We start from the raw sequence: 16991 nt of genomic DNA, 5'->3' as shown, positions 1-16991 counted from the left end.
TGTGATCTTTAAAGCTATAGGTAGCATAACGTCCATATTTGTATTGCTTTAAGTTACATCAAATCTGGTCTTCTACATTTGCTACTATTTATATCCAATCCTCTTTATATCTCTTTATTAGAAACAACTTAATAACAAAGTTATTATTTTGTAAGAAAAAAATTTTAAATCTCCTCTCTTCTTCTAATATAAAAAAACCCTCACTTGCATATCAAGTATATAATAATATATATATATATATATATAAATTAAAATTCCACTTTGACTTTTCATTTTATATATGTATATATATTTGCTGTTCTTTTTTGAAGGATTGACTTTATCCTCAAGTTCCATTATAAGCAAATTATTTCTCATGTTTTTAGTTAACAAATATGTTTTTTCCCACACGCTTAAAATACAAGAGTACTACAAAGATATTTTGTAATAGTTCTTATTAGGTTAATTAATTGGACTGGATCATTTTGATCAGTTAAGTAAATATAATTAAATTATCAACTTTAGTTTCATGCAAAGTCCATGGGTGTCATACGTGGTAAAGAGAATCCTCAGTCCGTCCCTAACTATATAAATATATATATATCTTAAAATCATAAATATGAATCATGTGATTAATTTGAAAGAGTTTTAAATCTGAAATCAATTTGTTGGTTTAAAGGATATGGTTATATTGAATTTGGACTAAGAATATGAGTGGACGGAAGAGCAAGCTGTTCCTTATAGAACTGACCAATCAAATTCCCAAAGGGTGGTTTTTTTTTTTTTTTTTTTTTTTTTTTGGGGGGGGGTCTACAGGGCAACTTGATCTGGATATTACATTCATTGCTTTAATTGCTTGATGCTTAAATATCTTTTCGAATCCATCTTTGTCAGGTGTTGTTTTTTCGTTGGGTCCATGTTTTTCTCTATTTTATTTTAATTTTTTTTTAATTTTGTTTTTCAAGCTGTTTTATTTGTTGGAGCGTGAGCAGCTGTCTCTCCCACTCGGACATAAATATTGTAAACGCACATAAAACATTAATCACAATGTTGATGGTAATTGAACTGGACTTCGCGTATTATTTTCTACGTCGCATTCACTCTCAGAATGTGGGTTTGCTGCCACAAACGAAAGCAAGCATGAAAAAACTAGTTAATTAATTACCAAAATAGCCATTAGCGGCGCCTAGCGGTGGAATAAATATATAGTAAGGGTTGAGGATGAGAGATAAACAGCTGGAGGTGAGTTGGAATAAAACACACTTGTGGCTAACCTCGTCCTCAAATGAAAAAGTACGAATTCAGGACAATTCTTGTTTCTTCTACCAATTTGGTCAGATCCATACAATACAAGCCATCACTCACACACACACACACACGCACACATATATATACACACACACACATAAATATAATCACTCATTTTCCACTAATTGCAAATTGAATACCTCCGTCTTCTTTCATATGCACAAAGGTATCATTAGTCAAAGGGAAGAATTATTAAGGTTTGTACATATGGATATCATAGAGCTACTGAAACTGTCGCAATTAGTATTAGCCTCATGGATAAATTTTAATATTTTATTATTTACATATATAGATATAGATATTCAGCAGTCAAAAAGTTTCATAGGAATTCAGTTCAGAGTTCACCACTTGAAATTTGCAACCCAACCCCAATCTCATCCTATTAGGAATTCTTTCATTATCAAAAGCCGTCTGCGTTTCAGCTTTTGTCCTCTTCTTCATCTTTTGCATTCCCATGTTTATCATGTATCTGCTTGACTTTTGAATAATAATTAGTTCTCCTTAGAAGAATAGTTTTGATAATACTATGCTAGATACCTACTTTTTTTGTATAGGAAAGGGAATTGATCGGTATTTAAAACACTGAATTGCATTTAGTATACACATATATGTATTATTCACATACGTGAGACATATATATATATATATATATATAGAAATGCTACAACGGGTGACTTCTCCTATTTTAGAAAAACTTTTTATTATATAAGAGGTTGGAAAGGAAGAAGAGTAGAAGTACTTGAGCCGAAATCTAGTTGTGCTAGTCATGAGGGATTATATGTCTAATTATCCATTGGCCTCCTTTTGTTTAGATCATCCTTGTGAAGTTTATTACCAGTCTACATCATTTACATGTGCACTTGGGATTATCGGATTGACAGCCAACAAAAGTTCGAATTCTTTAATTGTCAAATTGTCATTAGGTTTTATCTGAAATATATAAATGGACAAAAATGTTCATGATGACGCACCCCTATAAGCACAAATGGAAATTAATGTATTATGGTGGGTTGAACTTTAAGCACCAATTAGTAGATAATATACCCTACATCATAGTACTTTTAGGGGAATTGCACTAATAAATTATCGGAATCATTGTCAATCACCGCATACAAATTGACCATCGCCTCATCGCCATATATTTAGAGTGTAGATCCTATCTGGACAATATTGACAAACAGAAGTGGTTTTGTTTTGGCACAATGTAACTAATTTTCACACTGCAAATGAGTACAAACTCCATTAGTTTTGATTGACTAGTTTACACAAAGGTCTTGACAAAAAAAAAAAAAAAAAAAAACATGATTAGAGGTTTGGGTTAATTAAGAGGCTGATTGGAAAATAAGGAACCCTAGCACACCAAATGATAGTACTGGAACTTAAAGAAAATCAATGACAAGGCCTGCTAATGATCATTATCAACATTGTTTATGAGATTTGAAATTGTAACTGCCGCAATAAAAGTACAGAGGAGACCTGCCCATTTTTCAGTACTCATTCCACACTCTCCAGCTGGTCCCTGCAGCGGTTGTAAGACTTCAATCAACGTCACCTTTAACATTTTCTCAAATTGCGCAATCATTCCCAATCCTTGCCCCGTCACTTGGATAACTGCTACCTCTTCAGCATTTGTTTTTCTTGACAGCTAATTCAATAGGAAAAATTTCATCCAGGTTTGATGATAATTTATTAACACCTATCTTCATTTTTTTTTTTATCAACACCTATTACAATTATCATTTACCCCTTAGTAGTTGATTTTTGATGAAATTGATTTATAGAAAGTCTGTTTTACACTCTTTTTTTTGTCTTTATAAATAATTCTATTTCACACGTATATGTCAAAATATATATTACATTATTATTTTGTCATTTACTTTACAATAATGCATATTAAAAAATATATATCATTTACTACAAGTTTCATTTACATAAATGAAAAAAAAAGGTGATAAACAATGAATTTATAATAAAAATAGAGTTAAACAAAATTACAATTTTAATATATATTATTACATAAATCATTAAATAAGTTTCATATTTGTTTTGAAATTAAGGGGTAAAATGGATTTATTTTGAAATTAAAGGGTAAAATAAAATTTTCATAAATAAATTTACTTAAAAATCAACTCCTAAGATAATAAATTATGATATTAATTTTAAATTTTGAAGGTGCAAGTAATAATTTTTCAAAAATTTCAATGAATGATAATGTATAAAGATGATAGATTCAAAATATATATATATATATATATTTTAAAAAAAAAAAAAAGGAACAAACATGGAATATTCAATAGTATACATTTTAAAATTTTGGATTGAATAATAACCGAATTAAACCTCTATCTTTTTTTTTTCAAGTTAAAATATATTATAATCTTCAAAAAAAAAAAATTAATAATTTTCATCAGAGTGAGAGGATCTCTATTCCAATTTTTATTATCATTTAACATGTGAAATAAAACATGAGAAATTTGGATAGCGAATATTATGGAGGAGGGCCATGGCTGTTAGAGAGGTGCGTACGAAATTGTCCCCAAAAGAAGTACTATAATAGCTCAATAATTTCTCATTAGACTGCCTCCGGGTCAGAGTAAGAGTTCCTGCGAAGTAGACGCAATTATACATTCCTCCAATTTATTTCCTTCATCAACAAAAAAGCTGTCCTATTTTTTGGGAGTACTAATTTTTTTTTCTTTTTTTCTTTCAGGTCTATTTTTGTTATTATTTAGCTGTATCATTATTTTTTTAAATAAAAAATCGTAATTATTTAGCTGTCCCACTGATACACTGATACTGACCAGTGGAGCAAATATTCACCAAATATTTCCTGAGTCTCATTTTTTTTTTTTTTTCATACCTAAATAAAAAGAAGAAGAAAAATAAAAAATAAAAAATAAAAAGAATAAAATAGTCGTACGGATAAGAATAAAAGCACGTGGGGGTGAATATCTGCAAAATTACACTTGGGTGACGAAGATGATGCCTCTAGCAAACTACTAAACGGCGTTTTTTGTCACATGGGTTTTTCGTGGTCTTATTTTATTTGTCTTTATATTATTTTAATATTATTTCTCTTTGTAAGTGGAAACAGAGTGAACCACTGAAACGAATCACTGTTACGACGAAAATTGTTAAAAAGATAAATAAAGAGCTGAGAATCCAATATATAATACCCTTCAGCACGTCCTCTTGTCTCGCTCATTAATCTCTTTCTTAATCTTTTTTTCTTTCTCTTTCTCTCTTTTTCATCTTTTGTATCCATGGAGCTCGAAGTTTCCTGGTTCTTGCAGTTTCTTTACGCTTTCTTTTCCCTTCTTTTATCATCTTTCATCGTCTTGTCCCTGTTTTCACTCTTAGTCCATCAGTTGATGAGACTGAAGCTCTGGTGCAACTGCGAAATCTGCCATACTTATCTCACGTCCAGTTGGTCCAATCAATTCGATAACCTTTGCGATTGGTATGCTCACCTCCTTAGAAACTCACCAGGAAAAACCATCCACATACACGTTCTGGGAAACACCATCACAGCTAACCCAGACAACGTCGAATACATGCTCAAAACGAGATTTGAGAATTTTCCGAAAGGGAAACCTTTCTCTGCGATCTTAGGAGATTTTCTCGGTCAAGGTATTTTCAACGTGGACGGAGAGCTGTGGAAATTTCAGAGGAAGATGGCGAGCCTAGAGCTCGATAGGTATTCCATAAGATCATTTGCGTTCGAGATAGTGAATTACGAGATTGAAAGCAGGCTGATCCCGCTTTTATCTTCGGTTTCAGGGAAAAAAGACGGAGTTTTGGATTTCCAAGACGTGTTTAGAAGGTTCTCGTTCGACAGCATATGCAGATTCTCTTTCGGTTTGGACCCGAGGTGCTTAGAGATTTCTCTTCCGCTGTCGGAATTCGCCAAGTCGTTCGACTTGGCGTCGAAACTGTCGGCGGAGAGAGCCATGACGGCTTCGCCGTTGGTTTGGAAGATCAAGAGGATGTTGAATTTGGGGAGCGAGAAGCAACTGAAAGAAGCCATCGACGTCATCAACGCATTGGCCAAGGAAGTCATAAGGCAGAAAAAGACCAAAATGGGAATTTCATCTCATTACAATGACCTTTTGTCCCGGTTCATGCGGACCGTGAACGACGATAAATATTTGAGAGATATCATTATAAGCTTTCTCTTAGCCGGGCGTGACACCGTGGCATCCAGCTTGACCAGCTTCTTTTGGCTGATTGCCAACCATCCGGAGGTTGAGTTGGCAATTCGGGTCGAAGCCGACCGGGTCATCGGACCCGATCGGAGGCTCACGAGCTTTGAGCAAATGACAGAGCTTCATTATTTACAAGCCGCAATTTATGAAAGTATGAGACTCTACCCTCCTATACAGTTCGATTCTAAGTTCTGTTTGGAAGACGATGTTTTACCGGATGGGAGTTTTGTTAAAAGAGGGACTAGGGTTACTTACCATCCGTATGCGATGGGTCGGATCGAGGAAATTTGGGGATCCGACTGTTTGGAATTCAAGCCGGAAAGGTGGTTCAGGAACGGTGTGTTTGTGGCTGAGAATCCATTCAAGTACCCGGTTTTTCAAGCCGGGCTTAGGGTGTGTTTGGGAAAAGAAATGGCTATGGTGGAGCTGAAAAGTGTTGCTCTTTCACTGCTGAGACGTTTCCACATCCAGCTAGTGACTCCACGTCACACGCCGCGTTTCTCTCCTGGACTCACTGCCACTTTCCGTGGTGGGCTTCCGGTTTTGGTGAGAGAAAGGGAAAGTCCATCATCATTGTAATTGATTTTGCACTCTCTCTCTCTCTCTCTCTCTCTGTGTAGCTTATTCGGTCATATATTCTGGTGTATATGGCATCATGGGACATAGCTGTGGACTACCAATGAAATTGCAGGGGTTGGAGTGCAGTGGGTGGTTTCCAAGGAAAGTGACATGGCCTACATTTTTTGCTTGCCATGAATTTGTACCATATATACATTAACCAATGTCTCGTTGGCGTCGGTAGGGAATGGACCTTTTATCTTGGTGTACAAAAATTGATGGTCATGTGGCTGGTTTCCTTTGAATACTGTTCAATTGGATATTTCTTTTCCAAGATATATATATATATATATATATATAAAGCTCCTGCCAAGAATTAAGGGCTTGCACTTGATAGATGGAAAATTTGTAGGAAGATGCAGTTATGTGATGATTAATATGTATATGTATAGATTGGCTGTACTTAATTATATGTATGTGATTCGATTGTATTGATTAAAGGTATTTTTACTTAATTTCTGCATTTTCTTTGTTATTAATGAAACCCTAGCTACAAAGTTTTGCTCAGCAAAATGCCCAAATGTTCGAAGATTGAAAATTAGCTACTACTCCAAGCGTTCCCAATGACTTATGGGTTAATATATATATATAACAGTTTCCTTTGAATTTAGCATATTGAATTTACTTACTTGATGTGCTCATTGAAGATAAAAGGTACAGCTAGGGTAAAATAAATATCAACGCACATGGACCATGTCTTTTCTTTTTGGTGAATAGATACATGGACCATATAGAAAATGAATAAAAAGTTGCATACGAGTCATATAATATACAATACAAGGGAGCTAGGCAGGTATTGGAATGCTCAAGTTGGTACTTGGAAGATAACTATACATGGTATATAGGAGATGATCTTATCACGTGGCCTTCACATGTAGATGTCTGTCCTGGCTAGGCTTCCACGTGTTTTGGACCACGAGACTACACTTTTCCGTGTCCTCACAATCATAAGCAACTGCATGCATGCTTTTCCTACATGATTATTGGTCTTTATTGCGAATATATTTATTTCAATATCGACATTTAATTAGCAATAACTACCCCTTTGAAGATTTATCAAAAAAAACCACCCCTTTTTCAGTGAAACCTGTCAGTACACTGCCGACTAGCAGTAGAATAAATTTGACCGATAACTTTTTAGTGATTAATTAGTAATTAATTGATAGCAATATGTATAAAGCACGTGTAGTTTGTAGAATGAATCCATATATACATGTGTGTGTGTGTGTGTGTGTGTGTGTGTGTGAGAGAGAGAGAGATTTATACACACGCTTGTTAATTTTTTTCTATGGGACTTTGTAATTTTATTAAAATCAATATGTAATTGCCAATCCAATATTAATTGATTTCTTAATTCAGACTGTTGAAACTGTAATGAATATTTGACGGTGTGCCACAAATTAATTAATAGTATTTTAAACTTTGAAAGTTTTGTCATCCTGAAACATGTGTTGCTGTTTTTTAATTAAATTTAGAGGCGATATTCCTGCAGAGGTATCTTGAACATCAAAATCTATAGGAAATTAATCAATCTGCATGATTATGCAAATGACTTCCTTTACCTTGGCAATTTTTGTCATGGGATATTAAATAATTAGCTTTATTACTTGAGTTTGTTTGAGAATCATGACGAATTAATACAGAATGCCCTGTTCATTCATTGAAAATTATTGTCTGTCTGCGAGACGAGTTCTAGAGGGTACTTGTAAGCTTTCAAACCCACTTAATTAATTAGGAGTATATAATTGCAAGCGCTGTGCGTGGTCAAAAGCCTTTTACTTTGTAAACTAATTAATTCATAATTAATATAGTCTTTTGGAAGCTAGGTTTGCTGAAACTCGGCAGTGATAGGCTGCTGGGTACTTAAATCATTCGCCATTTCTTAATATCATATATATTAAGGGGATGCATGCGTGTATATATATGTTTAATATACATATGAAAGAGATCTGATAATATTTGGTTAGTAGAGGAAAAAATAAACAGAATAAAATATGATTTTGGATTTACAGAATATTTTGCTTGAAACTCACATAAATCTTCAGTAAAAGATAAACCTTGGATAATGTGAATACGAATCTACATCTTAATTTGGTACTATATATATTTTTTGGTTTGTTTGCATTCACAAACAAAATATAATATATGTATTAGCAAAGTATGAACAATATATATATATATATATATATATTATAAAATTGTTTTAATTTGTAATTAATATCAACTCGTGGAAGTAGCAGTAGTTTTGGAGTCTTTTTCCAATTGATTGTTAGAATATATATATATATATATATATTATGGCCATCGGGATTGGGGATTTTTTTCCATTTACTAGTTATTGATTAATTGTTTGCAGTGAGTTAGGTTTTGTTAACTGCCCACGGGGGTTGCTTTCAATTTTTATTTGGCGGTGACAGAGAGTAGCTGAAATTTTATTTTGCATCTTGAGTGGTAAATGTAGATTGTCCCATCCTGATATTGTATATCAATACTCATTTTAAATATTACTATTAACTTATACTATTTTCATAATCCACGATCCCATTTGAAAATTCTCTAATATGAAAAAGACAATACCGTTAGGATTTTCTAAGCATTTAATTGCTGTAAAAAATAAATTAGTATCAATGACAGGTCGTTTCAAGAAAGATATGGACTGCCAAATAAGGCAGATAGAATGATAGTAACATAATTTTTTTTTTCTTTCATTTATTTCTAATATAATACATGACAAAATCCATTTTTTCTTTTTGGGCTGAAAACATGACAAAATTCCATGATTTTCATTTGTACAGGATGATTAATGACTTCGTTCATTATTAATACTATGTTAGCGATGGAATTACACGCAAATCCTACATTATTGATACGTGATCGCTTACCTCACCTATATTAAAAGATAATTTATTTCCTCCAAATCAATATCACATATTTTTTTAACCATTTTGATAGTGGAGTTCGTTACAATATTTGGTAACTCTCAACAGCTAGTGTTACAGTTCAAAAACATAGTATTTCTTTTTCTTAAGAGAGAGAGAGAGAGAGGGGGGGGGGGGGGGGGTGAAGAAGCATCCCATAATACTTATCTAGAATAATCTCAGTATTAGTGTTTTTTTTGGTCACATAATACCTACTCATTGGTCCAATTTAGAATCTAAAAGTGTATTCTCAGTAGTTTTATCACTGGGCGAAGCTTCTTGTATATCTACTAATACAATCTAAGTATATCTAGTTTGTATGAAATGGTTGATTACTTATACAAAAATAAAAATTGTATTTTAAATAAATATTAGTTATTTTTGTTAGAACAATTTAATATTAGTTAGGGGTAAGATTTAGCTCATCAGGCCCGATAACCTTATTGAGCCCACCTGATCGATTCATTGCGCAGAAACCCATTGAACCCAGACTGATTGGAAAATGAAACCCACTTTGAACTGGATCCAGTTATAAAAGCAAAGTTTAGGCCCAATTATTTTGGTCCAACCCTATCAATAATACTCATATATACGCTATTACTAATTGTAACAGTGCCACATGCGCTGATATTTGTCCTGGGAAGGACAACAAACCACCAAGTAATGCAACTACCAGTAGCTTATATTAGTAGTTTTATGTTTGAAAATTATTGTTTTACTGCTGGTTCTCGTTTGTATATGAAAAATAATTAGCAAAATATATATTTCATTGATAATTATGTATATAATTATTAACATGTCAATCATATAAATTTAATATTAAATATTAGTGAAATTATCTCTTTCAATGATTTAAGCATGTGTTATTATTACATTTATATTACCATAATGCATTTATAAAACTCCTTTCACTTATAGATTTGACATTTTTTACTCAATTTTAGTCCTTATATTTGTCTAATAATATTTTTTAATTCTATAAAAATTTTATTAAAATTTAATAGATATTTTTAAATTTCTATGAAATTCTGGGTCTCTTTGAAATGGTTACCCCTGAGCTGGGGGGTTTCCTTTGCTCTTTGGAGTTTTCTTTGCAGATGGTGGGTGTTTTCCTTTCCTTTTTAGAGGTTCCTTTGAAGATGGTGGGTCTGGATTTGGGAATCTTTGAATTTGATTGTTATTATATAAAGCATATAATTAATATGGATATTAATAATGTATAACATATAATTAACTAAAATGGATATACATATATATATATATATATATATATATATATATATAAACAGATTACGATCCAGTTTATCTGTATACGAAATTTTATTAAAATCGATAATTTTAGAAAAAAAAAATTAATTTTACTATATATATATATACATAACTATACATAACAAAATCAACATTTTTTTTTTTACCCATGTAGATAAACCACGTTGTAGTTTTTTAATATATATATTGCATTTAAAGCACACAAGAAAAGAGCTCTCAATATTTACCCAAAAAAAAAAAAAACAAAAAAAAAAAAACAGAAAGGTCTCAATAATGACTCGAACTAAGTGGGCTAAGGTTCGAAGTGGAGTAGCGTGAATAAGAATAATATCGGAAACATAACAAACAAACAAGGCATGGATGAAGCAGCGGAACCTTCAATTGCCCAACTTTTGGGTCGAAAGCGAGGGAAAACAACACCGGCTGCCAATTCAACAAAGAAACAAACCCGCCAAACAATTTCTGCAACAACGGGAGAAACATTTCCACCATCGCCGCCGGCAGACCAACAGAACTGCAAGGAGGACTCCCATGGCTGTCGATTCAAGGTTTCCCTGTTTGATGAGTCGGTCGAGAATCACTTTAGAGCTATGGACACAATCTCCAAGCTCTGTAGGGAGCCAGAGGAAGGCTCCGTTGATCAGAGCGAAATTCAGCGCTTATCGTCCTCCATCACTTTCTTGAGGTAAATAAAATAGCACTTCTACTTGTTTGGCCTAAAAAGACAGGTTCACTCAATGTCATATAATGCCAGTTTATTTGGAATATTTTAGTTATGTGTTTGGAACTCTGTGTTTCTTTTTTTGGTAGAGAATGGAAGCTTTTTAATTATGAAACGAGAAACGTTAAATTTGCTGATGAAGCGGGAAGTCCAGAGGGGAAGAATGGTTTCTGTGGCATAAACTTGCCTCAGTTTTCTTCAGCAACCATTCCTAAGGTTCGCAAAATATTGCTCTTTTTTTTTTTTTTTTTTTCCTTCCCTCAATAAAAATTGATATGCATACATACATTGATCGGGCTGGAGGATTGTGTTCTTGATAGAATAAATTTTCGGGAATAACTTTTACTTTTTATTTTTTATTTTTTTCATGAGAACGTACATTATTGTGTTAGAATTTGATTTGTTAGCTCGTGTAAAACAACTGCAGAAGGAGGGACTATCAGGGGATGCTGCATCTATGGAACCAAGGTACTTTAATTGGATTTGGATTTGCTTAATAAGGCTTTTGCAATGGTCTACTAAGTCTTCTGAAGTCTCCAGTTTTATCATTTTTTCTTTGCAGTGGGATGTTTGTGTTTGAGACACCAACACGAACGCCACCACACTGTTACTGTTTATGTGCTTCATTGAACTTTTATGCCATTCTGCATATCCTTATTTTGGCTAGTCAGTTTGATTGTTGAACAGCATGCCATTATTCCTATCAAATGTTGTGATACTTCTTTTTTCCTCTTTGTTTCTTTTTCCATCCATTTTTGTCTATTTTATTGACTATAATAATGATATTTCTAGTATTTTTTTTATCTTTGAATGCGCATTTGTCATTAAACTTTCTGGTATTGTTGATCATTGCCTAACACAGTCACTACCTTCTTAAACTATGATATGCACATTCAAACATCTCTCATCAGAATTTCTCTTGCTGCAGAGACTTTGTGATGTATGTTGGAGGGTCCCTATGGGCTATGGATTGGTGTCCCAGAATCCATGATGATCCTGACTCTCATGTTAAATGTGAGGTACTTGATTTCTTTGTTTACGTTTTCGCGTTTTTTGATTGTAAAAACTGTAGAACGATTGTATTTCCATCTGTTAGTTTACTCTTTATGTATGTGATAGATTCCTTCTCTTTTTTACTTTTCAGTTTATTGCTATTGCTGCCCATCCTCCTGGATCTTCTTATCACAAGATAGGTGTCCCACTTTCTGGCAGAGGTCTTGTTCAGATATGGTGTCTTCTAAATGCTAGTATGAATGAGGGAGACGATCCTCCTCTAGAAAAGCCAAAACAGGGGCGTAAAAAACATGCTGTTGCAAAGGAAAAACCAATTGAAATAAAGAGACCTAGAGGAAGACCTAGAAAGAAGCTATTAGAAAAACCTGTTGGTGATATGGATGGCAACAGCCATCATATTGAAGCTCCTGCTATTCAAGTTTCACAAGATCCATCCTTGCTCCTTATAGAAGGTGTTCCTGGAAATGCTCAAGGCGCTTCTATGCAAGGATACTCTGGTGAAAAACAAAATTGTCATGACCAATTAGCATCTGCACGTAATCCAGCACTAAGAAGCTCGAAAGATGAAGCAGATGCAGGGAATCACAACAATGATATGTCTGAGCAGTTAATATCGCAAAACGAGCACAATGGATCTTCTATTTCAAGTCATCAAATACAAATTAGTTCAGGAGAGGATCCTGCAATGAGCAACAATGTTCACAGTTTGTTGGAAATGACCTCAACCAGGTGTTCAATTCCAGAGGATGTTGCTTTGCCAAGAGTCGTTTTATGCCTAGCTCACAATGGAAAGGTTGCATGGGATGTGAAATGGCGACCTTCTAACATAAATAATCCCAAATACAAGCATCGGATGGGCTATCTTGCTGTATTATTAGGAAATGGATCCCTCGAAGTGTACAACCCCTGCTTTAGTTGTCTTGACTTTATTATTTTTTACTGTCTTTCTACATCCAATCTTTTTCAGTGATTTTTTTTTTTTTTTAATTTCTTCTTTTCACTGTGTTAAGTAGTATTCACGATTACATGTAATTTGATTTTTATTACCAGAATTAGTTATTGGGAAAATACATTTACTGGTGTGAAACTTGAAGAAATCAATGCACTGTCATTTTCTTATCTAATGATCCTTAGTCTAATGATCAAATGCAGGTGGGAAGTTTCTCTTCCTCATGCTATGAGAGCTATTTATTCTTCTTCACATGGCGAAGGCACTGATCCTCGCTTTGTAAAGTTGGAGCCTATATTTAGAGGCTCAAAATTGAAGTCTGGTGGTATACAGAGGTATTCTGGATGTTTATTTCTTTTTGAAAAAAATAGCTTTGTAGTTTACAGGGGTGGGGATAAATTTTTATATTTAAAGAAAAAACAGAAGAGAAATTGAATAACAAAATGATTTATTCAGAGACTTTAATGGCTGTCTTGACTGAATTCCTGTAGTTGCATAATCTTGTGTAATAGCCCTGGCTTTAACAATTTGCTATGTCGTTAGTTTTTTTTTCTATTTAATTATAATTTTAAATTGTTTTTGGTTGAATAGCATCCCTCTTACAGTGGAATGGTCAACATCACCTCCTCATGACTACTTAGTCGTTGGTTGCCATGACGGGACGGTACTTATTCCATTACCTTACTTTTTTTCCCCCAACTTATTTTGTATTTTTGTTGATTGATATAAGGGAGTGTGCTAAATATTCTATTGCATATGTAATTAAATTCTGGATAATGTCCTGTTTTTTCCAGCTTGATCTCATTGCTCATCATTATGATGCATCCTTCTACCATATTATTTTATATGCTCACAATAATACGAAAGAATTTTGCCATACATTCAGGTTGCTTTATGGAAGTTCTCAGCAAGTGTTTCATCTAAAGGTAATGCGAACATGACTCACCTTTTTCCTTATAATGGGGTGTGCTTGGTATGGTTTATGTTTTTGTCTTGAAATCCTTAGGTGAAAAAATTAACTAGATCAACTTTGTTTTCCTGCTATTATTTTGCAGATACCAGGCCTTTACTTTGTTTCAGTGCAGATACAGTTCCTATTAGAGCACTTGCCTGGTCCCCATTTGAAAGGTTACAGATGTTAGAAAATCAGCTTTGTTTGGTTCTTTTCTGGGTAGTTTTATTGATTATTTATCTCTGTGGCTTTCTTCTGTGCACTTGTTGCACCATTTGAATGCTACTTTTGTTGAATTTCAGCAATTCTGAGAGCGCAAATGTCATATTAACTGCTTCACATGGAGGCCTAAAATTCTGGGACCTACGGTATGACTCTTCTTTTTGGTGTTCCACTTTCATCCACGTGCTTTCTTTATCGGAGCTGGTTGACATTCCTAGTCTTGCTCTTACTTTTTATTTTATTTTATTTTTAATTCTCATTTCCTTCATATTTATTTATTTTGAATTGCTATGTATAGCATTTGCACTCTAGAACTACAATAACCAAATGAACTCTAGAATTATAGCATTTGTTTGTTTGCAGTGATCCATTCCGTCCTTTATGGGATCTTCATCCTGTGCCAAGGATCATATATAGTCTGGATTGGATTCCGGATCCGAGGTACTATATGATACTGCTTACTAGATGAATTAAATATGTTAATAATCATTTCTTCCCTGCTTATTGAAGCAAACACTGTTCTTCTAGTTGTGTTGTTTTATCATTTGATGATGGAACAATGAGAATCCTCAGCTTAATGAAGGCTGCTAATGATGTCCCTGTCACTGGAAAACCATTTGTTGGGACAAAACAACAAGGATTGCATAGTTACTGGTGTTCATCTTTTGCTATCTGGAGCATTCAGGTTTCACGATTAACAGGTAGATCCCCTATTAAGGTTAACTGTTGTATAATATGAATTGCCATAAACACACAATATTGCATTCTCCTTGAGTCTTGTATACCGTTTGTGCCTTGACCAAACCAAAATGACGAAATTTACTGTCTCTATCTTTTTTCTTTTTTTCATTATTATGATTATTATTATTATTTTTTTTTTTGGTATAGTAATTTACTATCTCATCTAGTTGTGGATACATATAACTTTCCTGCTGGATCAATTGAACTGCTTATCTTGTGATGAAAATTATCAATCTATCCTAATTGATGAAATTTCATTTCCAAATCTAAGGTATGGTAGCTTATTGCGGTGAGGATGGAACAGTTATCCGTTTCCAGGTGAGTTTAACTTCCTGTTATGAATATAGTTTTTTTAGACCCTTTTCATCTTTGTCATGGTATAATCAGAACTGATGAAACTTATCTAGTTAGATTGTCCAATGGTTCTACTAAGTTGATAAGCGTTCACTTAATTGACCTGTTTTGTATTTATATATATACATATATGTAATCAGCTTACAAGTAAAGAAGTAGAGAAAGATCATTCACGGTATCGGGTCCCACATTTTCTGTGTGGGTCAATGACTGAGGAGGAATCTTTTGTTACAATCAACACTCCTGAGGCAAATGCTCCTTTCCCATTAAAGAAGGAACTGTACAAAGGTGGATATGCACCAATAGCCATGCGAGTGTTCACATCTGAGTCAAGACAGGTTAAAAAAGCTCACGATAAGATGGGCAAATGTTCTCATGCTTCTGATGATCAAACTTTACGTAAGTTTTGGCAATTATGTTTCCGATGTACTTTAGCCCATTGTTGACTCAATTCTATCAAACAGAATGCTTGTTGAAGTCTAAATTTTTGTTACAGGTCTTTGTTGTGATGTTGATGATGCTGATCCTGAAGTTGAATATGACTCCGATGAGAAGTTGGCTTCTGTCAAGAAGAAAAGAATGTCAAAATCTGGATTGAAGAGAAAGCAAGAAGACGAGCAATCTTTGGTAGGCATAGATGAGGAACAGGCAAGTAAGAATGAGGAAGTGGAAGCCAGTAATGGATTCGAAACATTTCCTTCAAAAGTTGTAGCAATGCATAAAGTGAGATGGAACATGAATAAAGGTAGTGAGAGATGGTTGTGTTATGGAGGGGCTGCCGGAGTTGTACGTTGTCAGGAAATTATTTCGTCCTACGTCCATGGAAAAGGGGCCATGAAGAAATAAGACTTCCCCTATTTTTGTTTCGGCTTGTACACAACTAGTTCATGTTGTCTGTTAAATATTTATTTCTGGTTGGGTTGATACCTGGCTTCTTTTTTACTTTATTCAGTCCCAACAGTTAAAATAACAAAAACATAGTAGTTAATTAAATTAAACGAAATAAAGTGATAGTGTATAGGGCGTCAATAGCTGTTCTGTGTGATAACCAGGCCTAATGGACTGGGATCCTCTGTCTCCATGTTCCTGTTTCCTTCCCTGTCACTCTAATGAAACTTTGACGTGTCACTAAAAAAAATATGAGTGGAAGCCAATCTGCTTTTATAATCATTGGTCGATCAATTCTCATATTTCATGCTGCCGAGCTAATCGGTTGTATCTTTGCAATCTCGAGTAAATTCGATTAGCATCCTTCTCTTCGTTAACTTGTATCAAGCAAGTCTGTGGGGCATTCACAAACTTGGTTGTCTTTTGGTATTCAGTCTGCAGATTCTATTAATCCACAAGCAGCACTACTGGAAGTTCATTGGCTTTATATACAACACTCAATGTATAAAACTCTTAGTTTGATATAGGATTAAAAATAAAATAAAAAAGCTTTTAAACTTAAAATGATAATAATAAGGCTTCATTGATTGATTTTTTTTTTAGGGAAAAAAAAAGTAACAAAAAAGTCACTAGAATTGCATTGGGAACCTGGAATTTTTTTTTTCTTTTTTTTTTTTTTTTTTTTTTTTTTTTTTTTTTTCGTTCCCCTCTCGGGCCCGCGGCACCCCCCCCCCCCCCCCCCCCCCCCCCCGGGGGCCGGGCGTCCTAACTAGATTGAAAGATCATTTAAAATATAATAAAAAAAAAAACCGTAAGTGAAAATGCCACGACGATGGTATGTTTTTCAAAATCA

The 16991-nt window shown here is 33.9% G+C and overlaps 2 protein-coding genes across 5 annotated transcripts; both read left to right on the top strand.

Annotated features, from left to right (window-relative positions):
* Window positions 1-4393: 4393 nt before the first annotated feature.
* LOC107434937 (cytochrome P450 94C1) lies at window positions 4394-6624 on the top strand. The gene has a single exon (XM_016046458.4). It carries the CDS (start codon window positions 4551-4553, stop codon window positions 6069-6071), a length of 1521 nt encoding a protein of 506 aa, XP_015901944.2. The 5' UTR covers window positions 4394-4550; the 3' UTR covers window positions 6072-6624.
* A 3902-nt stretch (window positions 6625-10526) lies between these two features.
* On the top strand, window positions 10527-16195 carry LOC107434962 (uncharacterized). Of its 4 annotated transcripts, none has more exons than XM_025067726.3 (15): window positions 10527-10982; window positions 11108-11234; window positions 11446-11486; window positions 11947-12037; window positions 12163-12929; window positions 13185-13316; window positions 13573-13645; window positions 13868-13907; window positions 14037-14118; window positions 14236-14301; window positions 14519-14596; window positions 14729-14856; window positions 15168-15214; window positions 15391-15649; window positions 15747-16195. In XM_025067726.3, exons 1-15 carry the CDS (start codon window positions 10654-10656, stop codon window positions 16094-16096), a joined length of 2610 nt encoding a protein of 869 aa, XP_024923494.2. In that variant the 5' UTR covers window positions 10527-10653; the 3' UTR covers window positions 16097-16195. The 4 variants fall into 4 exon arrangements, with proteins under 4 accessions (XP_024923494.2, XP_024923493.2, XP_015901975.2 ...); XM_025067725.3 differs by having other exon boundaries at window positions 14684-14856; XM_016046489.4 differs by having other exon boundaries at window positions 10528-10982; window positions 14037-14109; window positions 14684-14856.
* The last annotated feature ends 796 nt before the right edge of the window (window positions 16196-16991 follow it).

The sequence above is a fragment of the Ziziphus jujuba genome, chromosome 11 (genome assembly GCF_031755915.1).
Source record: "Ziziphus jujuba cultivar Dongzao chromosome 11, ASM3175591v1".
In the NCBI taxonomy this organism is placed as follows: domain Eukaryota; kingdom Viridiplantae; phylum Streptophyta; class Magnoliopsida; order Rosales; family Rhamnaceae; genus Ziziphus; species Ziziphus jujuba.
This window is presented reverse-complemented; position numbering and strand designations above follow the sequence as displayed.